A 22058-nucleotide genomic window follows, 5' to 3' on the forward strand; every position below is an offset into this window, starting at 1 on the left:
GATAATAATATTCAATCATATTTTATATATAATTTTTTTAACCAACTCATTATTTTATTATTCTTTTTAATTAATGTTTTTCTATGATTTTATTTTGAGATTTATATATAGATATTATAAATATTGTTCAGATTTACTATTATATTTTGTAATATTATTATTATTAATTTTAATCATATTTATTAATCTCATACAATTTTATGCATTATATGCATTCAATTAAATAATGATAGATAACTTATAAGTATAAAGCAAATGATATTATTATTATTATGTATTTTTTGAAATATTTATTTCACATTTTACACAATCAGCTAAAATGTTTGCATAAAAAATAAATGGTAGAAATAATGCCAACTTTTATATTGCATCTCATTGTTTATGAGTATAAATTATATATTAATATTTCGATAATATCGTAAAATAATTATATAATATTTAAAATAAGAAATGAAAAATTGTTTTTATATAATATAATCTGTTTTTTTTATAATTGAAAGCATAGTTTTTTTTGCATAATGTCATCAATTGATTTAATTTGTCTCTAAACAAAAAATACTAAATTTCATACAAAAGGTATTTTTTGATGAGAGCCGGTATAGGCAACAGATCTATCTTCTCGATGACAATGTGTCCATAATTGCCGAGTAGTCGTCTGACTTCCATTCGGACGGTGTGTTTCAGTGGAATCGGATTTACAGCTGTTTTTAAAATGACTTCTCTTTGAGAATTTGATAAAAGTGAACACCTCTTGATTGAGGCGATACTAAACGATTCGGCCATTTCTAACACCAAATTCATGATATCCAGACTTATGTTTAAATGGATCCTTTAGTATAAATATATATATATATATTGTATATCAAAATCCATTAGAAATTATAAAATCGTAATGTATTTTATTAGTTGTCAGCATTTATTTGTAACATACCTGTGCATCACTTTTAATATTCCGATAGGATTTGCAATTTGTGCCTAAATTGTTCATTTAAGACAAATATATTATACTATTAGACTAATATATGTAAATAAATAATAATAGTATTTTAATAAAAATTGTTTACTTTGATGATAATTCGTGCCCCATATTTGAGTAATAATCTTATTATTTCACAATTGGGTGTTTCCGATGAGTTGAAATACTCTCCCATCGGTGGTTTCAATAGAGGACCTCTTTCATCGACGGTTATAGCGTTTGGATCTGCGTCGGCCTCCAACAGAATTTTCACGATTTCTTCTTTGTTTTCGACCTTTAAAATTAAGAGATTAATAAAGTCAAAAATGAGCCAATATTTATGTCAATTGCAAAATTGCTAATACCTTCTCGGAAAGTGCAATATGAAGGGGCAGTCCTATGATGGGTGAGCCGACATTCACCTAAATATCAATTTATAATAATATACACATAAGATAATGACATGTTTTCTCTTTCAAAAATTAATTTATTTATAGCATTTGTGGTAAATATAAGGAGACTAACATCTGCGCCGGCGTTGATCAACAGTTTAACCATTTCAACGTTTCCCCGCAGAATAGCGAAGTCCAATGGTGTTGGCTTTTGAAACTCCGACGGAAACCGTACGTTAGCCGTGTGATGGAGAAGCAGACGCACGATATCGATATTACCACTGAGGACGGCATAATGAAGCACTGTTCGGTGATCGTGACGCTCTACAGTTTGTTTTATATATATTGGGGATATAAATATCATTAGTTTTGAATTTGGGAAAAATTACAAAAATAACTTATGTTTATATATTATATATTTAAAAATATAATTTATACTAAAAGACAATTTTTGTGTGTTTTGTCTAATTCTTTACTTTTCTATACATTTTTATTTTTATTCATTTATTTATGATATACTATGTATCAAAATAGTGTTTAGTGTCAAAAAAAGTGACTGAAATTGATAGAGTGATTGTTAAAATGACAACATTTTCAGATTAAATAAAAGACACTTTTTTGTATTTTTATTAGATATTTGTGTTAAGAGTTATTATACTATTAATAGACTCAATAGACAATCAAATTAGACTTAAAAATCTGAAATAAATGTCACTAATTGGGTATACCTGAGGTCATGGCGTTAGGGTCAGCCCCGTAATGAAGCAGTATTTTTGCCGCCGCGTATCCCTGTGGATGTCTGCAGGCTTTCATCAATGGTGTTAAACCAGATCTGTCTCTTGAGTCAGGACAGGCTCCGTACTTAAGAAGCATTTCCAAGAATGAGATGTTCAGTGGAGATATCAGATTAATTTCGGAGCCCAAGAAGTAGCGGGCATTAGGATCGGCGCCACTCTTCAGCAATATTTCAGCGCACTCTTTGTGGCCATTCTTTATGGCCAATCTTAAGGGCTCATCAGCTAATGTAGCTCTTGGAGGATTGCCTAATGCCTGTGCCAACAAATATTGTCAAACATACGTATAATTTATAGCTAAGGGAAGCAATCAAATAGCAATTGTTCATCATTTGACTCTACTGTAAGTCTAATAACTTGAAAAAAAAACTTGTGTCCTATCATCTGATAAATAGTATGACTCAATCATACAAAACAACAACAAATGAAAGTCTATTAAATTTTTTGTATACATTAGTAAACAATTTACAGAAATGTTGATTCAATTCTTTTGTTTTAATATTTTAGTTATAAATTTACATATAATTAGTGTGCAATAACTAAAAACCATAAAAAACTATATTTAGATTATAAGTCAAACATAAATAGATCCAAATATTCTATATATTCTATATATTCTATATATACTAATAAATATTTTTAATTGATTAGCTATTTTGCAAAAATATTTATCTAAACAAATATGAATAAATTTCTTAAATAATTAATGATTGAATTTAATTAAATATAACAATTTTTATGATTTTTTCTAAGTTTAAAGCTATTTTACAAAACACATGATAACATAATTTTCAAGAAGTATTTATTTAATTTTAGTTTTTATGGTTTTATTCGTGACATTTCAGCTATATTTTACAGTACATTATAAACATGATGTACATAGCAATAGCACTATTAAAATAACTAATAATAAATTAATGACATCGTCTCTGTTTAATCTCTAACTTTGATCTAATATTACTAATCATAATAAAAATAAATGTCTTTTTCAAAAGTAATTCTCATTCAAACAGTGTTTCTAAAAATAGCCCTAAAATACAAAATTTGACACTAATTATGAGTTATATTGTTTTATATAAGATTTAATGCAATGATATGTGAGACCATTGTGTAAAAGTTTGGATACCTTATCGTCGGGTTGTAGTTCTGTGAACTTTACTCGACAACTGTGATCCATAAGCATCTGCATGAGGTCACTATATCCACGTTCAGCGCACAAGTGTCTGACAAATAACAACAACAACAACAACACAACGACCTCTTAATTAGTTGACATTATTTTTATCATTAACTTGTTATCTAATGTCATCTTTACATTAGTAATCACATGCGGTTTAATTAAACAAATTATTTTACAAACAAAAGTGTATATTCTTTATAATACTAATTACTTATATAAAATGCATGATTACATCATTCAGTATTATTTTCAAAACATTTCAAGCTTACAGTGCTGTATAGCCGACTTCATCCATGGCGTCGACATCACTGCCGCGAACAAGTAGAAGATTGACAGCTTCGACATACTTTTGATAGGTTGCATAATGTAAAGGTCGGAGCCCTGACACAAGTGTTTCATTTTAGTATCAATTATAAACATTATAAACATTAACTATTTATTTATTATTTTTAATAAATTAACAATACCTTGGGTTACGGGCTCATTGACTTTAGCACCGCAGGCCAACAATATCCTAATGTCATCCAAAGGAGCGCACCGTATGATAGAGTCGGCTAACTCTCGCTGAAGAGTTTGAAGACATGGTAGAGAAGGCATCTCTTTAATAATCACAGAGATTTCGTTGATTTTTAATAAAAACAAATATATTTTGTTGATTACCAGTCAATTGAAACTTTTATTGATGTTTTTATAATGAGATCACAATCACAATAATGTTAACACAACTCAGTTATCGATTGTTATTAAATGAATAGTTTTCACCACAAATCAGATGATTTAGACTTTTCATTGGAAACAAAGTTTGTTTTGAAAAGCTTTAAAGTCAAAGAAAGTCTGTTTTTAACATAAATTTTCAAATTCAAGTACACTATTCTATTGAATGTCTGTTGCCGTATAAAAACCTATGACTTTGTCAGGGCTTAAGATATGGGAAAGGGATGGCAAACTGCCAGTCAATTACATAAGACTCTCTGAATAATACGCTAACGCTTTCAATAACTCTATCATTAAATCCGAGTCTTATTTATAGACTAAATGCGAACTCTTTTAAAACTCAACTCAAAGATTGCACTAAACTTTTTCATCATTTTTGTCAAACATATATACTTTTATATATAACATCCACTTTTGAGACATTGATTTGTTTTGTTTTTGTTTTGTTTTTATTATTTCATTTTATAAAGTAAATTACATAAAATTTACATTAAATGTCAAACATAATGTTAAATACAGTCTACTGTATGAGTTATTTGTATAATTGTATGTTTTTAATTTATGCAATAAAATTATTTTTATTACTATGATCTACTGTACTAAATGAATTAATTATCAGATTTAAGGTATTAATTATAAATATATGACTAAACAATTAATAATTGCAATAAAAATTATTTAAGTAGTTGTCATAGATTTTTAAAAAATAAAAATTATGTATACAAATAAATTATAAATGTTTTGTAAGTTAACTTACTTAAAATGTTTGTAAATTGTTGAACACTTGTTAGCAAATAATATTTAATTGAAATAAAATTTTACTTTACTTATCACAAAAAATACATTAAGAGATATAAATGCAATATCAATGTAATCAACATATTATATAATTTGAAGTCGAAGTCAACAAACATAACAATACTGTGCGATGTTTTTAAGTTTGTAGTTATGGTTAACAAAAAGTTTATATTAACTTATATCTGATTCCTCTCTTTCTAACTGTTCTTATATCTCAAGGATGTGATGCCATAAATGAAAAAAAGATGAGCACATGACTCATGTAAGTAACAAAACTAATTTGAGCCGTAGTTTTGCCACTCATTGCTTGTATGCTATCAAATGTTGGCATACAGTTAATCGCATCACTTTTCGTCAAATAACACATCTTTTAGTTTATTATTGAAAATTCTATAATCTATACAATCATGTAATTAAATTTTTTTTTTCAAATTTTTCAATATTGGATGCTAACAATTTTCTATAATTATTATTTTTATAATCTATAAATTGAAATTTTTAAAATTTACATAATTAAAATTTAATGCATATTAATTAAAAACTTTCCAAAACTAGTCGCTGATACTCATAGAAAATGTAGATGAATAGTGCAATAATTGTATGATTAGGATGAGTGTGCGCTCAATCACATACCCATCTTCTATATGTTGTCGAGTGATATGCCGTCTAAAACATGTCAACGGCTTAAACATCAAACAAATATATATAATATAATTATTTAGAAATAACTCTTGTTTGAAGATTTACATCACTTAAATTGCTATCAATTAAGTGATGTAAAAGTTTGTTTGAAAAATATAGTTTTCAAAATGTTAATCTATAATAATCTCCCGAAATGTGACTTTCGCTCAAAACATTTCAATGTAAAAATGTAAGTCAAATATGATATTTTAAATAAATTTCTAAATGTGTTTTAATGATGTGTTTTATTTCAATTTAAGTTATTTTTAATAAAATTTAATATCTTTTGTTAACACAAAGCAAACTTTTCCTGACTTTTCAATGCCTAAAGTTATGAAATCTTTTGGAGGACTCAGTTATAAAGTTTTTAGCACTTGATTCTGCCATATGAGCGCACAGTTATGTGGGTGTCATCCAAAGCTGATGCCATCATCTGACTCATAACTTTTGTTGCTATTTTGTCGCTTAGTTAGTTGTTGTGTCAAATCATACAAAACTAAATAATCAACAATAGATGTTATATCAGATGTTTTCATTGAGTGTATGACAGCATCACTTAATTCAAACTTTAAATATAATTAATTTCACGAAACAATCATATAATCTGTTTGTATGAAATACCCAGAATTATCTATTAATGAATGATATAAGCAATTAATATAAACAATTTTTATTTTATTTTTATATATCATTTTTTTCTTTGAAAACATTACAAATCTTGATTTACAATTTTTAATTAGTTTTTTAACATAAATATACTGTATTATACAATACCGTTTCATGCAAATATTGTATTAATAATATGACAAACTTAAATAAAATCGATTTCTTTTATGTATTTTTATTATTGCAATTATCATTTGAAATTAAATCTCTGTCGAATTAAACACAAAAATATATGTATATAAATATTATTTTATCAGTTATCGAAAATTGTCTTTTCATAAAAACAATAAAAAATGTTTCATATATTAGTTAGAAGTAATTTTTCCTTTAAATGTTAACTATTCATACATTATATCAATATATGATATTAAATCTTGAGATATATGTTTCAAATTCATATGATTTGAACAACTTTGAGATACTTGTTTCAACAAAATCATGGTTTTGTATCTATAGGACTGGGAATAGTAATGGCAGCCATACCATTGCTAAGACGCACCGGCACTTTCTTAAATTTCTAAAAACAATATTTTAATTTTTATTAATTGATATATACATTAATAATATATGTATAATATTAAAATATAAAAATTATTAATACCAATAACATACATCAGGATTGGCTGTAATTGAGGCAACAATTTTATTGAGATCTTCATTATCTAATGGTGTTTCTGAAGTTATAATAACGCTTTTGCTGGCATATGAATGTGGACTAAACACAGATTGATTGGACTGACCATTTGTAGGCATGGTTGATGTGGATGAGGTTGATGCTGGTGCACCGTTTGCTATTAATTTAAAACAATAGTTATTTAAATAAATTAAAGATAATAGAGAGACATACGTATGCTATTGTTTGGAGGAGACTTTCTTTGTGTATTTGCATTGAAATTTTTTGATGCAATCATTGACTTTGGTTTGAAATAAGCTTTATATTTGTCTAAATTGGGAATTTTAATTACCGGACCGGAAACTGATTTGTCTAAAAATAAATCTTAATGTCAAACTTTTTATTAATATAAAAGTGTATCTATCATTAAATACCATCATCTGATGAAACCATGAATGGTGTCAATATCGTCGGTCTTGTAGTCAGATGGGGTGGTTTTAGTAGTGAACTCTCTTGTCTGACAACAGTTGTATCGGCGGGTAATTTACTTAATGCTTTGTGTTGCAGATCAGGTGGAGTCAACTTTGGATATTTGTTAGAAGTGCTGACCGACAAAACTGTTTCATTGTTTTCAGTCAATGATTTATTAGTCATTTGAGTCAATTGTGATTTATAAGTAGGCATTAAAAGCCTTTGATTGGAAGGGTTTGATGATTTGGTCGTCAATTTTATAGGAATGGTATGCGTTTGTATCGGACTTGAATGCGAAGTGTTTATCAAATGAGAGTTTGCATTGTCTGAACACTGTTTGACTGAATTATTTTTGGACAACATTTGAGAACCTGAGATACATATTAACAGTTAGTAACTTAAATATTGTATCAAAAATAAATAATCAATACGTTTGCGATTGAATTCCCGTCTTTTTTCCTCCAATGCTTCGCCCACTTTATAACACATACTATCCTTATATGCGGACATCACTTCCGACACTACTTTATAGGCTTCCGGTTTCATGCCTTTATTCAAACAACAATACGGATAAATCAATATAAGGCGCAACAAATTATATGCATTTAAAAGATATATATACTCTAAGACACAATAGTTGGTATTAAGTTTCTTAGATAAAGTTATATAAAAGTATTTATTTAACTCAATTGATATTTTTACATATTTTAGCTAAATCTATGAGAGTTCTGATAAAGCAAAATATATTTAATTAAAATTTATTAAATACAAGTTTCTGATTTTTGTTGTTGTATAAAATTGTCAATTTTATTAAGAAAGTGATTAAATACGAGATTTAACTTTCAAAACTACAGTACATAACCTAAAAATACTATTTATATGAAATTATAAAAAGTTTTTAATTAAAATTCAATTTAATTTGTTTGCTGTATAAACTATAAAGAATATTTTTTTTAAATCAGAAAAGTTAATATAATTTGATCTAGCTCTTATAGATTTCAAAATAATACAACTTATTTATTCACGTATATTGTATTTATTAAAATTACATTTAAAATAAAGACAATATATTCTTTAAAAAAATAAAGTTGTAAAAATGTCATTGATCAAACTTAATAACTTTAAATGTGTTCAACCCTCCCTCCCCCCCCAAAAAAAACGCGTGCCAATCATTTTGTCTTTAATTTTATTTATGTGTAAATATTTAGATCCTGTATTTATATACACAGTATGATATTTTTGTGGATATGTATATATTTATTATGTACACTAAAATATAATGTAAAGTTTATTGAATAAAAATTGTTTGGTAAAGTTAGTGCTATCATAAAAATTTATGATTCATAACTTAAAGACCAACACAATTGTTCGCAACTAATAGACATATATTTTTCATGTCATTAAACAAAATATTTGATATTTTTTATGTGACACGACTCATGAGGAATACAAAGAAACAAACCTTTTTGTGCCACTTTATCGCATAGTCTGAGTTTGTGGTTCCACATCGACAATAGTTTACGAATATAAGACAATTGTTGTTCCCTTTTATTCAACTTATTGATCATTTCTTGGGCTTCTTTGATAACCTCCACCTTATTTGGTTTACCATTCTTGCCAATCATCACAGATCTGTTAACATTCATTGCATTCAATAGTTGATCAAACAATTGATTGACATAAGCTCTTTGAGTGGCACTGGCCTGTGCTTTGGCCGATAATGAGACAACCCTTTTATCACCCATTGTTTGCTTAGACATTGAAAACAAAGAAGTGAATGATTTTTGTAATTGCTGACCGTTCTTAGATTTGTTGACTTTTATTTGATTTTGTGGACGCATTAGTGGTAATTTTGGTATCTTTAATTGATAGTCAGATTTCATTAACGATTTATTAGTTGTTTGGTTCATTGTTTTGGTTTTCATTTTCATAGGTTTATTATTGTTGGGCAAACATTTATGAATCAATGAGAACTTGATGTCATCAAAACATGAGACACTAGTAGTAGTAACAGTAGCCGACGGGTGATACTTCTGCTCCATTTCCAGCTGCCTTTGATGCAGTTCTTGAAGACGTCTCTGTTCCTCCTGAAGCCGTCGCTTACCGGTCTTGCCTTTAGAATCATAGTCAGGAATAACCCATTGATTACCCATAAGAAGACTGCTATTATGAAATCTTGATGGCAATCGAATTTGACGTTTAGATCTGTTTCCTTTCGCTATAATCATTGCCAGATCCGCTTCCCTGTCCTTCCTATAGCGACCCGTTATCTTTGTTTCTTTCACGGGAGACATTTCTTTGTTTTGTTTTGGTGTTAAGCCGACAGCCAACAGCAATGAATTGGCGCCACAATCTTCATTGTTGTCATTATCGTTGTGGTCGGGAATGCGTTCATTGCACTGTAAGACACTTAATGCAAATCTGGAGTATTGGTCGTCCATAATGAATGACGGAATGGCCGTCTTCTTCATCAATTCCATCTCTTGATTGGCAGAGTTAATATAATTATTGTATAAGTGTCTCATTTGTTCGTCACTCTGTGGTGTGTCTGGCCATAGAGTCTCCCGAATAACAGGATATTGAGGTAACAGTAGTTCCAAACCTGACACTTCTTCATCTTCTAAAAATCCAATCGAATCACTAAAATCTGTCTTTAGTTTCAATTTATTCTTTAATCCTTTAGAACGTCCCTTCAAGAAGTTACCCTTTTTCTTAAGGGGGGAAAACTGGGAGAATGTAGAAGATGTGGCCGGAGGTGGCATTGATGATGAACTTGATATGTCTGGCATTTTAAGAACACCGGCCAAAAATATCGGCGAATCTTCAGGTGGAGGAGCAAAATCACTATTCAAATAGTTTAGCTTTAAATCGGATTTAGTTTTGAGATAACCATCCAAAAGATCACTGACAAAGGCTGACTTGGAACTGGCCATCGATGACTGACTGCCCATCTTATCATTTGTTATGGGACCTAATACTTGGCCAGTCATCGACTTTTCAAATGATACACAAAAAGGTCGTTTGTTTACTCTATCATTGTCATCATCAACAGTGGAAAACAGCTTTTCTCGCCATCCCTTGATTTTTGTAATATCTTTTGTTTTGGTCGGAAATATCAGTTTTCCAGTCTTAAGACTTTTAATTTTATATGTTTTTTGGACCAAATTTCCTTCTTTTTTCTCTTTCTCTAACTGTTCAAACTTAGAGAATAATGTTATCTCATCTTCGGTTTCAAATGTTTTAAATACAATCCCTTCAATTGCTTCTTCATCAGGAAGTGGTTTCTGTTTGGTCAACAGTTCCAACTCAAGTAGTGACCTCTTCGGCGGACTGGTGGCCACAGACCGCTTCTTTAGTTGACTATTGATTAATGACTTAGACTTTAACTTTAATGAGTTGCCATAAAAGATAGTGTTATTAGGGATGAAGGAGTTGATCGTTTCATCACTACTTTTATTATTATATTTAACCATTGATGACGAATCACCATTGCTTAGACAATTCATAGACAACGAGCTCATTGTATGGTTACTATTGATTGACCATTCGTTGGACACATTAGTTGTCATCTTTTTCTTTAATTTTGGTCTTTTTTGTTGATAATTATATAGTTTAAAGTCTTTGTGATAAACTTTTTTACTTTTGTCTTTCAAAAGACTCTTTTTGTTCACAAGCTTTGTCGTCAGTTTCTTTGATTTACACAACAATTGATTTGCAGTCGATTTTTTTGCACTATATTTACTACGTTTGGCTGTCGATTGTCCATCAGGTTTACCATTGATGCCGTTATACTCAGTCAGCTGTTGAAGATTATTACTGAAGTCGTCATCTTCGAGCATAATCTCGACTTTTGATTTACGTTTATTGCGACACTTTTCGCCACTGGAGGTCACAGTACTGTCAGACTGGCCGTCCAGAGCAGGTTCGAGCACTGGTGGCACTAAATCGGCGTAAGAGCCTGTTTTAGCTCCGGTACCCATTGACTGACTTTCCAGTACTGTATCGAAGGGTATTTCGGGTGTCAGAACAGGCATCTCATTCATGTCATCGTCAATGGACTGACCGCAAGGCGACCACATTTTAATAGGTTTGCTTTGGGACCGGGATTGAGGTGATAGAGGACTGGCCGAAGTGGTACCGCTTCTACGCATTTAAGACACGTTTCCTTATGAAAGACAACGACTGACTGAATCTGTGCTCTGAATTATAGCACAGAAAATGGAGACAACTTTTGGCGCACACTTTGAATGCCTGTCCGGTCGTCACTTTCATCCACTTATTTCTACCACTTCTACACCAATTGTCACCACTTTATCGACCGATTTAGTCATTTAGATGAATCATTTAACAAAAACAATAGAGTTTGTGATCAATGGATCAGCTTTTGGTGACTTTTTGTGACACAAAATGTTTGGTGTGTTTTAAAGTGCGTCGAAGTATAGCTCATGCAATACAAGCACTGCTCAACACTATAGCTGTGGTGGCGCTCACTGTCAGCACACCCTTCCCTGTGCTGTACTATGGCTTAGGTATGTATTAACTGAAACACTTGAGCTATTGAGACACACATTGCACGTGCAATGGTCTTAACTTTACCGAAGACACCGGTGATGACCGAAACAATGGTCGACACACTTCGGGTCACTCATTGACTATCAATTAATTCATATAAAGCCGTAATTGTTTGCCAACGCATTCAAACATCAGTCCTATAATTCAATGGCCAATACATATGTGCGTTGAAGTCGACTACACGGCAATGCATACAACTAATTGAATGCATTGTATGTATGATTGTATACATTGAATAACTATAGTATCACAGAGTTTGCCATCAATTGCACTAACATTACACTAATATCCAACACTACTGTTCCCACAATACTGTCTCTCTCTATCTAACTCTCCATCCATTCATCCCCTCCTCAACCACTAAAACCTACAGCTTCTATGAATAGATCTCTTTCCTCGACTATTGTCTTTGTAGTCATTTTATTGCTATTTTAGACAATCATTGCAAACAATATTATAGTCTTTAAAATATATCTATTGATGGCTATTATAAACAATAAAAGTATCCATTAATCGATCAATCGTTTGATTTTCTTTATTTATATAACAATTGCTTTTAAACAACTAACAGAATCAATGAATGACTAAAAGAGAGAGAGAGAGACAGAGACAGAGAGAGAGACAGAGAGAGAGAGAGAGAGASAGAGAGAGAGAGAGAGAGAGAGAGAGAGAGAGAGAGAGAGAGAGAGAGAGAGAGAGAGAGAGAGAGAGAGAGAGAGAGACTTATATAAGCTTTTGTTTATAAGGATTAGTCACAACTATTTGAATATTAAACTATTTAAAGACAATTGAAATGATAGTATAATTATAAAATAATATATTTAATAAACTGTCTGTTATAATGTGATGCGATGTGAAAGTAAGTAATTATATTTAATAAATTAATAATCATTGATAGCACACATCAGCAAACACTTTAGTGAATAGTAATGCCATAGTATGTCATAGTATTGATGTGTTAGCTATCACTTGGATGTAAGCACTGATATTAACCATCAATGGATCGATACATTCGTGACTTAATTTTATGTGTTTGTCTTCACTACTGTTGTCAATGATTTGATATGAAACCCCATCAAAGTTTTTATTATTAATTTAGTAGTCAAATGTATTTCAAATATTGTTTAATTGTTAAGAAATTTAATACAACAAATTAATTATTTAATTTCTAATTATAATAAATAAAGATAAGTGGAAACAATTGAGGTATTTATTATATATATATATATGGTACTAAATTATCATTGATAATTTTTCAACTATAAACTATACAATATATATTAAATTACATTTAACATATTGTTTAAATAATTTAAATATCAATGGTCTATATATAATTTCACTATTCATTTATTGGACGACTAATATAATCAACTAAACAATAGTTGATGAGAAAAATCTATAAATAAGTTTAGATATAAACAATATTTCAAATAATTTATACTTTGGAGAGAGAGAGAGAGAGAGAGAGAGAGAGAGAGAGAGAGAGAGAGAGACTAAGCAATAAACATTTAAAGCAATTTGTGAGACATTGCTAATTGTCGACTAAACATTTCAAAATGTTTTTCAAAAATTTAAAACACATACAAATTGGTCGATAAATTATAGTGTGAACACCAGTATTGACTATTTTCCTCTAATATTACTTCAATATATTAAATTATTTATATATATATATAGCTTGTATTATATAAAACATTAACTTTCAATTCACGTCACTCTATCTATAATATTATTTATCAAAGAATTACCCAAAATATAATTTTTGTGAGATATTTACTATAGTTTGGTAAGTATTTCCTTCAATTTATTAATATTATTGTAATACTTATTGTAATAAATCAAAAGCAATAATTGTTTTTACTATTTCTTTAGATTTTTTTATCGTTGATAGCAATCACTTGTTATAAAATGCAATTGACATAAAAATAATTACATCTCATTAATTGTTTAGATGGGATTGTGATTGAATGGAAAAATAAAACTGCAATCAGTTATTTTGATTGTTAGTTACAGACTAAATATATTATATATTAAATATAGTTTTTTTAAAAACTATAAGTCATTGGCATTAATTAGCTTATAAAGTGTTTTAATAATTGACTTATATATATACTGTAGTATATAAAATAAAAATAATATTTAACCACAACAAACATAATGATTGCACAATGATTGCAAAAAATTAGATGTGTGGACAACATATATGCATTTTTGCTGTGATTGCAATTTTTATTATTATTAATATATTTGGTGTAAATCATCAAATGATTCGTCATTGTATTTAATTTATCCATAATAAGTGATGGCAAGTGTTTAAAACAAAACATTTTAACTATAATGTATGTCCTCTTATAATAATCATATTCTTAAGGCAACAGTACATCTAAAAGGCCATGAAATGAGATGTAATGTCAACTTCACTGAAAAATCCTGAAATAGCAGTCAAACCTGTGTATGGTTTATGTGTATAAACATATATATACTGTATTGCTATCGTTTGACTACAACAATGCTATATATTGTGTACCTCATCATCAATGACTGCTTACATGTATAATAAAGTGTACAGTAAAGCAATGATAGTCGACTTTTACACGTATTTTCAAAAATGACAATTAAAAGTGTCTAAACTGTGTCCCCACCAAAAATACTAATACATATTCACACAATAAATACAGACAAACATATTTGTCGATATAAATTGATGTTTACATAAATGGTATAAAACTATGAAACATATGGGAAATGAAATGTTATAATAAAAATAGCGATAAACCATATCCTGAGCGACCGTTTTGTGCGCTAAATATTTAGCAATACTTTTCAAACATTTGTTAGGCATTTACAGCATAGCATACACTGAGTATAGGCATCACTGCCGCGCTTTGCAATGCATTTTCATATTATTATTTAATAGCTCTCTTTCTCTCTCTCTCTCTCTCTCTCTCTCTCTCTCTATCTATCTATCTATCTCTCTCTCATTGACTCACTCAGTGACTCTCTTAAATCAAATGTAAACTCAAAATATAATCTTATGGTTTGTATATGTATTGAGTTGTTTGGCTGTTAGTGTCACACAAACGATGGATTGTCTCTGAAATGTACGGCAATTGTTGTTATCAGTGATGTCTCGGATGTCAAACACAGCAATCAATGCACACATTATTATTGACACTAAATGTGCGATTCATTCATACATTCATTCAAATTGAATGCCAAACACAACACATATAAATGTTTTATTAGTTTTAGACTTTAATTTGTTATTTAATTTGTTATTTAATTTGTTATCATTTATTTTATACACATATCAACACTTTTTCATCAATTTTTTTATATTATTGTGATTATGTTTTTATTTTAATTTCATGTTTTTGTCTTTTATATTCAAACAAACGCTTTGAATGTTAAATGTTTTGTCAAAACACACATTAATTTTATTTTATTTTTGATCAAAACGTTTTGTTGTCATACAAATTGTATGATACAATTGACAACTGAATTGAGTGAATCACCAATTGGTTGGCCTAACCATCACTGACACGACTGACTGATTTTTGGACACCAATTACTATCATATCATTGATACATACAATTGAATTAATCAATTAAATGCTAACGAAATGTTTGGTTGACTGATATCTGGTGTGGGAGTCAACCAAAACACATATATTTATGATTAATAATAATCGAGTAATTAGTCATTGATTATCAATTGATTTGTTTGTGTCTTAAAATTGTGATATTTTGTAAACAAATTTTGGGTTATATTGTATATCAATTGGTGACCTGTGTTGTAGACGAGTGGTCGCTAAACTGTTGCTAAATGAAAACCATGGGTTTACTGCCGCTTGAGTTTACCGATGGCCTCACGGATTCGCCATATTTTCGGGAGAAAATTCAGTCTCACGAGCGTGAGTTGGACCGCATGAATGTGGCCATTAAGGACCTCATCAAAGATGTCAAAGAGCTACTCAATGCTGCCAGAAGTAAGTGTGGTGTCGACACACCAAATACAATACATCTAATTGTTGTTTCTTTATGTAAACGTTTGATAGCCTTATCACGAGCCCAGAGGTCAGTGGTCGAGACGTTAAGTAATTTCAGTTTTGAATGCATCGGGAGTTCACAGACTGACGATGAGATTGTTATCGGTTTGTTTATTATAATGTTTTTGTCTATAAATTGACTAATATTTACCATATGTTTGCCAAAAGCTGGTTCACTCAAAGAGTTTGGACGTCTATTGTCGGCCATTGAAGACGAAAGGGATCGAATGGTATGTTTTTTTTAATTATAAATTTGAAATTGAATTGTTCTCATGTCTTGATAATCAACAGTTGGAGAGAGCGAGCGCCACATTCATAGAGCCAATTGAGAAGTTCAGACGCGAACAAATCGGTGGCGCAAAGGTCTGACACCTGCTCTCATCACAGCTTTACATAACTTCTAAGCTTATGTCGAAAACTTGTGACGATTTTAAACTAAAATATCTATTATTTAATTTAATAGGAAGTGAAGAAAAAGTTTGATAAAGAGACACAAAAATTTTGTCAATCACTCGAAAGACACCTAAACTTATCGACCAAGAAAAGTGAGAACCACTTACAAGAGGTATCTATTTTGACAAATAATGAAACAGTTGTTTCCATTACTTATTGCTCAGCGGATAACTCAGTGATAAAAGAGAGGCAATAGAGTGTTGATGTCATTTTAGTCCCAAAAAAATTAATAAAAAATCAATATTTGTTTGGATTCTGCGCTTATTATGCAATTGAATGTGTGATGCCTATGATATTGTGGATCAATAAATATCTATTAGATTGACTCAACTGTTTCATTGTGTCACTGTTTTTCCCAATGCAGTCAAATAGTATTTACTATGTGTTTAACACAATTTAAAGATGATATCATACGTGTTGTTTGATTTACAAAATTGACATCAAAATACAATTTTATTAATTTTGTATCTCATATATGACGAGGAATTAATCAACTTTTTATTGATACTTCCTATTAGTTTTATTGCTCTTTTTTTAAGTGAAAAATAAATTAAGGGTTTTTTCTCTAAACATGTCATTTAAAGAGTAATTATATGATTTAGATTTGATGTTTATTATTAACTATTAATCACTTTTATTATAATTATTAGTCTTATTTGATATATAAATAATATAAACTAGAAATATTTATGTTAGTAATAATAGTAAAAAAATTAATAATTAATTTGTTTGATTATTAGGCCGATGCGAGTCTTGAGATGGAACAAAGACACTTCTTTCAGGCCTCATCTGAATATGTCCTCAAATTACAAGAAGTAAATGAACGCAAAAAGTTTGAATTTGTTGAAACGGTACGTCATTTTACAATTCATTCATTAATTTAAATAATAATAATTTCATTTACAATAATATCGATTTTTACATATATTACTTACCATAATTATAGTATTATTGTTTGTATTGTGTATCATATAATGATCAATATATATATATTTTCTATCATTTATCGACAAACAGGTGCTTAGTTTTATGTACGGTTGGCTTACGTTTTACCACCAGGGTTTGTAGTAACTGTCCACTGTTTATTGACTTATCTCTTAAAATGACAATTCTTTTTCATCAACAATAGGTCACGAAGTCGCCAAAGAGTTTAAATCACTTCTAAATGATTTACAAATAAGACTACAAAGAGTAAGTAATATTTAAAATGAATAATTTGTTAAATTGTTATATTTATAAATTATATACAAATAGACATTAGTACAGTATTATAGTTGTAAATACAGTCTCATTGATTAATTAAAAAAAAATTGTTAATGACATTAGACACGAGCCAATTACGAGACCACACAAAATGAAACGGAATCGCTTATGAATAAAATGCTTGAAGTGAGAAAAAATGTATGTATTTCTACAATATATTTCACTAATATATATATAAAGCTATATTAACATATAAATAAGTTTACAAATAGTGATAAATGATTTTTTGCTAAATTTAGCATACTTTCTACTTATTTTAATTTACTATTTACTATTAGGCAATTTAAAAACCGCACTAATTGTTTTTATTTTATTTTTATAACATTTACTTTTATTACTCTCTCTCTCTCTCTCTCTTTCTCACTCACTCTCACTTTCTGTACTTTATTATAAATGAATGTTTAATTACTTTTTTTACATATATTCTTGTTTTATTTTTATTGAAAACAAATATTTTGATTGCATATTACTCTTAATGCTTTATATTTTTTTTTATTTTAAAAATTAAATAACATATTAAAAATATCACTTTCATTACTTGAATGATATTTATAGAAACTGCAAGACTCGGGTTCATTAAACAAGATGTATACACGACAGGGATATCTGTTTTTAATGGAGAAGAGTAAGTAGTCTTTATATATACAACCCTTTTCTCATTATTGACAGTACTTTTAGTCAGTAATCGTTACATTTAAATTGAATTTGTAATAAAAAAATGTATGAAATGTGTTTATATTGGATAAGACACGCGAAATAAGATTTTTGTTTAATCATTAATTGAATGCAAATGCTTTATATCGTGACTCAAGAGACAGACATTAAAACCATTAAACGCTTAATTAATATAGTAATTGAAGTGTTTTTGTTTCAAAAATATACAAAAATGTTGTGCTTTTTAAGTGCCGATTTATGTGACATTTAACAACACAACGATTTACATTTTTCTCATATATTTTTGATAACCGATTTCAATGCAATTTATATATGGTTTTCAATGAGCAGAAGCGTTTGGCACGTCGTGGGCAAAACACTTCTGTCAATACGACAAAGAAAACAAACGATTTACAATGATTCAGTACAATCAGACCATCGCTAAGATTGTAAGACACAAACTACTCATTTCATATTCAATTTTTATATTTGTTTCAATGTTTTGTTTTTTTCAATAGATATCTACTGAAGAAATTACACTTAAAGAGTGTATTCGCCGAATGTCGGACTCAATTGACAAACGATTTTGTTTTGATATAATTCCTGTGGAAAAGCCAAACGTTTTGTACACATTTCAAGCACTTTCGGAAGAGGACCGTAAGCTCTGGTTAGACGCTATGGATGGCAAAGAACCGACACAATTGAATCCAAGTCTTACAAGCAAAGGGTTACCTCAGCGAACAGAAGATTGTCTTTTGGATGATTTAGGTTTTAGTTTTGTCCAAAAATGTATTCAAGTGATAGAAAAGCGAGGCCTCGAAGATCAGGGTTTATACCGTGTTGTGGGCGTCGCTTCCAAAGTGAACAAATTGATTCAGTTATCTCTTGATAGAAGAAAAATTAGTGATAATAATGAGATATACGATTTTGATACCGACGAGTGGGAAACAAAAACAATAACCAGTGCTTTAAAGACTTACTTTCGTAATCTTCCCGAACCTGTCATGAGTTTCCGATTGCACACTGCATTCATCGCAGCCGCCAGTAATTAATTAATTATTTTTATAGTAATTAACAATTTATAAAAATATAATTAAATTTGTTTTGTGTTTAAAGAATATGAGAACAAAGTTCAGAGAATTGAAGCGATTCACTGTTTAGTCCACAAATTGCCGTCAGTTAACTATGAGATGTTGGAACTACTGATTAAACACCTATGCAAGTGAGTCAAGCATTTTATATTAAATTTTAAAACTATTTAAAACTAACCAATTGTTTGCCTAACAGAGTTGCGAATCAATGCGAGAAGAATTTAATGACAGTTTCCAATTTAGGCGTTTGTTTTGGACCGACACTTCTGCGACCCGAAGAAGAAACCGTTGCCGCCATTATGGACATTAAGTTTGGAAATGTTGTGGTAGAACTCCTTATTGATAACTGTGATAAAGTAAGTAAATTAATATTAGTATAATTATCCGATACTTAAAAATTTTTTTTACAGATATTTGGTTCAAAGCCTGAGAATGGCTTTCCAACTCAGCAAAGAAGTTCTCCTTTAGGTGCTATAACACCTATGAATTCAAGCCCATATGTACCGCAAATGGGTGCTAACAACCCAAACAACAGTCCTATTTACGGACGAATTCCTTTACAATATGATAATAACTCGACATACGCTCAAATTAGAGGTCCAACTCGGAGCACAAGTCAGGATCAGTTGGCTGGCATTACAAACCCGACGGGCCAACATCAATATCGACGACCTCTATATCAACATAGTTTATCGCACACCAACAGTCATCAGATGACTGCATCTTACCCACCGCCGCCCAGTACTTTAACTTATGCTCAATCTATCCAAAGCCTTCCGCAACAACATTATGTTCAATACCCTAACGGTCCGCAGCAGTCACTACAACGGCCCGTACGACCAATGGTTTACAATCAATGGAATGGACCTCCAAATGTTATGTTAGGTGCCTGTTCTGCTTCCCATCATTCACAGCAACAACAGCAGCATCAACAACAACAACAACTCCATCAAATTATAGACAATCACAAAGAGAAGTCGCCCACTACTAGCTCGAGTAGTGCTGATTCCCTCCTAAATAGTTTAAGTCAAACACCATCGACACAAGTTGTCCAAAATTCCAGTCCCAACAATACCTCTTCAAACAACTCGTATTCGAGTTCACAAAAAAGTTTTTATAATTATAGACAACAATTGATGACAACTCCGTCAGTGCAGAACATTCCTATCAATTTCCGTAAAGTTAGGACTCGTTATGCGTGTGTTGGCGAAAATGACTCGGAATTATCATTCGAGCCAAATATGATTATCACAAACGGTTAGTTAACTGACAAGTTTTCAATCTTTGCCTATAATTCATATACAGTATATACAATATTGTTTGTTATATTTATATATATATATATATATAGTGCGTCCATCACGAGAACCGGGATGGCTTGAGGGTTGTCTTAATGGAAAGACTGGTCTGATTCCAGAAAATTATGTCGAATATTTAGATTAACTAATACTGTGTCCAACGCTTATGGGTTGTCACTTAAATATAGTGCCATTTATTATTAAAATTATGATAATTTTAAAATATCGAAGTAATAAATAGACTTAAATTTGGCAAACATTTCAATTAAAGTAAACATAAGTAATAATCGTTATGAACTTAATTATTGAGATAATCATTTGTATATTTAGATTAATATACTTTATATATTTGGTGCAATTCTTTGATATATCGTATAGTATATTATATAAATTTGTAAAAATGCAAATTATTTTAAAATTATGAGAAATATAATAATAATAATAATTTATTATTATTATTATTAATACAATATAATTGAAACATAATTATTTATAATTGACATTAAAAATACAGTTAATTTACTTATATAGCAAAGTCTATGTAATCAATTATTTGTTACTCATATCATTAAGTAATCTATATTTAAATCATCATTCATTCCATTAAATAAATAAATAATTTATTTTAATATATGATATAAAGATATATTTATGTATTGTATATATTATACAGTAATTGTATAATTATTATAGAGTATATATTATAAATTGTATGGCATTTTTGGTCATTAAATATGTCAAAATTATTTCCTAAAATTATAAATTCTAATTATAGAGAAAAAATTGTTAAATAGAAATTATATAATTGTTTTATTGTTTCAAAATAAAGCAAAAACATATTTTATATTTAATATTTTTTATTGATTTTGTTTAATTATTTCAAATAATCACTGATCATATAATACAGTATATATAAGCAAAACTTGCATAACTGCTTGCATTGACATTTATTAATAGACGTGATGATAATTTTTTATAAATAAAATAGTCATTAAAAATTATATTTAATGTGTTAATATTATTGTCAATTATTTATTTAATATAATTTTATTAATTTTAAGTTGTTTAACTTATTTATTTAGTTTGATTTTTAAAAATCGATTGAAATGATAATACAGACAAATATTATAATTATTTATTATAAATAATTTTTAAAAATTATGTTAAATAATTTGAAAATTAAAAAAATAAAATAAAATAATTATTTAAAACTAAAACATATAAAAATGCTATAATAATGAAATTGAATCAATACATTTGGTATACATTATAAGTAAAATAATCTAAATTATTTTAAGTAATTCATACCCATTAACCCTTTTGTAAGATAATAATGTATAGGTAAGCAAAGGTAATTCAGTACATATTAAAATACAGTGTAATAGCTTTTATCATTTGATACATTATATCA

At 29.2% G+C, this 22058-nt stretch overlaps 3 protein-coding genes across 6 annotated transcripts; 1 reads left to right on the top strand and 2 right to left on the bottom strand.

Moving 5' to 3' along the window:
* Positions 1-558: 558 nt before the first annotated feature.
* LOC128960991 (ankyrin-1-like) lies at positions 559-4182 on the bottom strand. Of its 2 annotated transcripts, XM_054307182.1 has the most exons (10): positions 3982-4182; positions 3789-3920; positions 3591-3702; positions 3268-3364; positions 2076-2397; positions 1481-1671; positions 1321-1377; positions 1065-1250; positions 932-975; positions 559-829 (listed from the first exon to the last, which is right to left on the bottom strand). In XM_054307182.1, exons 2-10 carry the CDS (start codon positions 3916-3918, stop codon positions 559-561), a joined length of 1410 nt encoding a protein of 469 aa, XP_054163157.1. In that variant the 5' UTR covers positions 3919-3920; positions 3982-4182. The 2 variants fall into 2 exon arrangements, with proteins under 2 accessions (XP_054163157.1, XP_054163156.1); XM_054307181.1 differs by having other exon boundaries at positions 3789-4182.
* A 2268-nt stretch (positions 4183-6450) lies between these two features.
* LOC128961954 (uncharacterized) lies at positions 6451-11935 on the bottom strand. Of its 2 annotated transcripts, none has more exons than XM_054308293.1 (6): positions 8727-11935; positions 7696-7812; positions 7228-7635; positions 7028-7165; positions 6793-6971; positions 6451-6697 (listed from the first exon to the last, which is right to left on the bottom strand). In XM_054308293.1, exons 1-6 carry the CDS (start codon positions 11413-11415, stop codon positions 6617-6619), a joined length of 3612 nt encoding a protein of 1203 aa, XP_054164268.1. In that variant the 5' UTR covers positions 11416-11935; the 3' UTR covers positions 6451-6616. The 2 variants fall into 2 exon arrangements, with proteins under 2 accessions (XP_054164268.1, XP_054164269.1); XM_054308294.1 differs by having other exon boundaries at positions 6636-6697; positions 6782-6971.
* Positions 11936-15182: 3247 nt separating this feature from the next.
* LOC128961845 (rho GTPase-activating protein 26-like) lies at positions 15183-20897 on the top strand. Of its 2 annotated transcripts, XM_054308139.1 has the most exons (16): positions 15183-15828; positions 15898-15993; positions 16057-16118; positions 16180-16251; positions 16352-16453; positions 17082-17192; positions 17359-17401; positions 17471-17532; positions 17668-17742; positions 18160-18229; positions 18610-18707; positions 18777-19302; positions 19375-19480; positions 19546-19705; positions 19760-20606; positions 20701-20897. In XM_054308139.1, the coding sequence occupies exons 1-16, from the start codon at positions 15666-15668 to the stop codon at positions 20790-20792; spliced, it is 2685 nt and encodes an 894-aa protein (XP_054164114.1). In that variant the 5' UTR covers positions 15183-15665; the 3' UTR covers positions 20793-20897. The 2 variants fall into 2 exon arrangements, with proteins under 2 accessions (XP_054164114.1, XP_054164115.1); XM_054308140.1 differs by lacking the exons at positions 15183-15828; positions 15898-15993; positions 16057-16118; positions 16180-16251; positions 16352-16453 and adding an exon at positions 16869-16926.
* The last annotated feature ends 1161 nt before the right edge of the window (positions 20898-22058 follow it).

Source organism: Oppia nitens, unplaced genomic scaffold, assembly GCF_028296485.1.
Source record: "Oppia nitens isolate AA-2021 unplaced genomic scaffold, nextdenovo-longstitch-racon4-pilon3 scaffold5_pilon_pilon_pilon, whole genome shotgun sequence".
Taxonomy (NCBI): domain Eukaryota; kingdom Metazoa; phylum Arthropoda; class Arachnida; order Sarcoptiformes; family Oppiidae; genus Oppia; species Oppia nitens.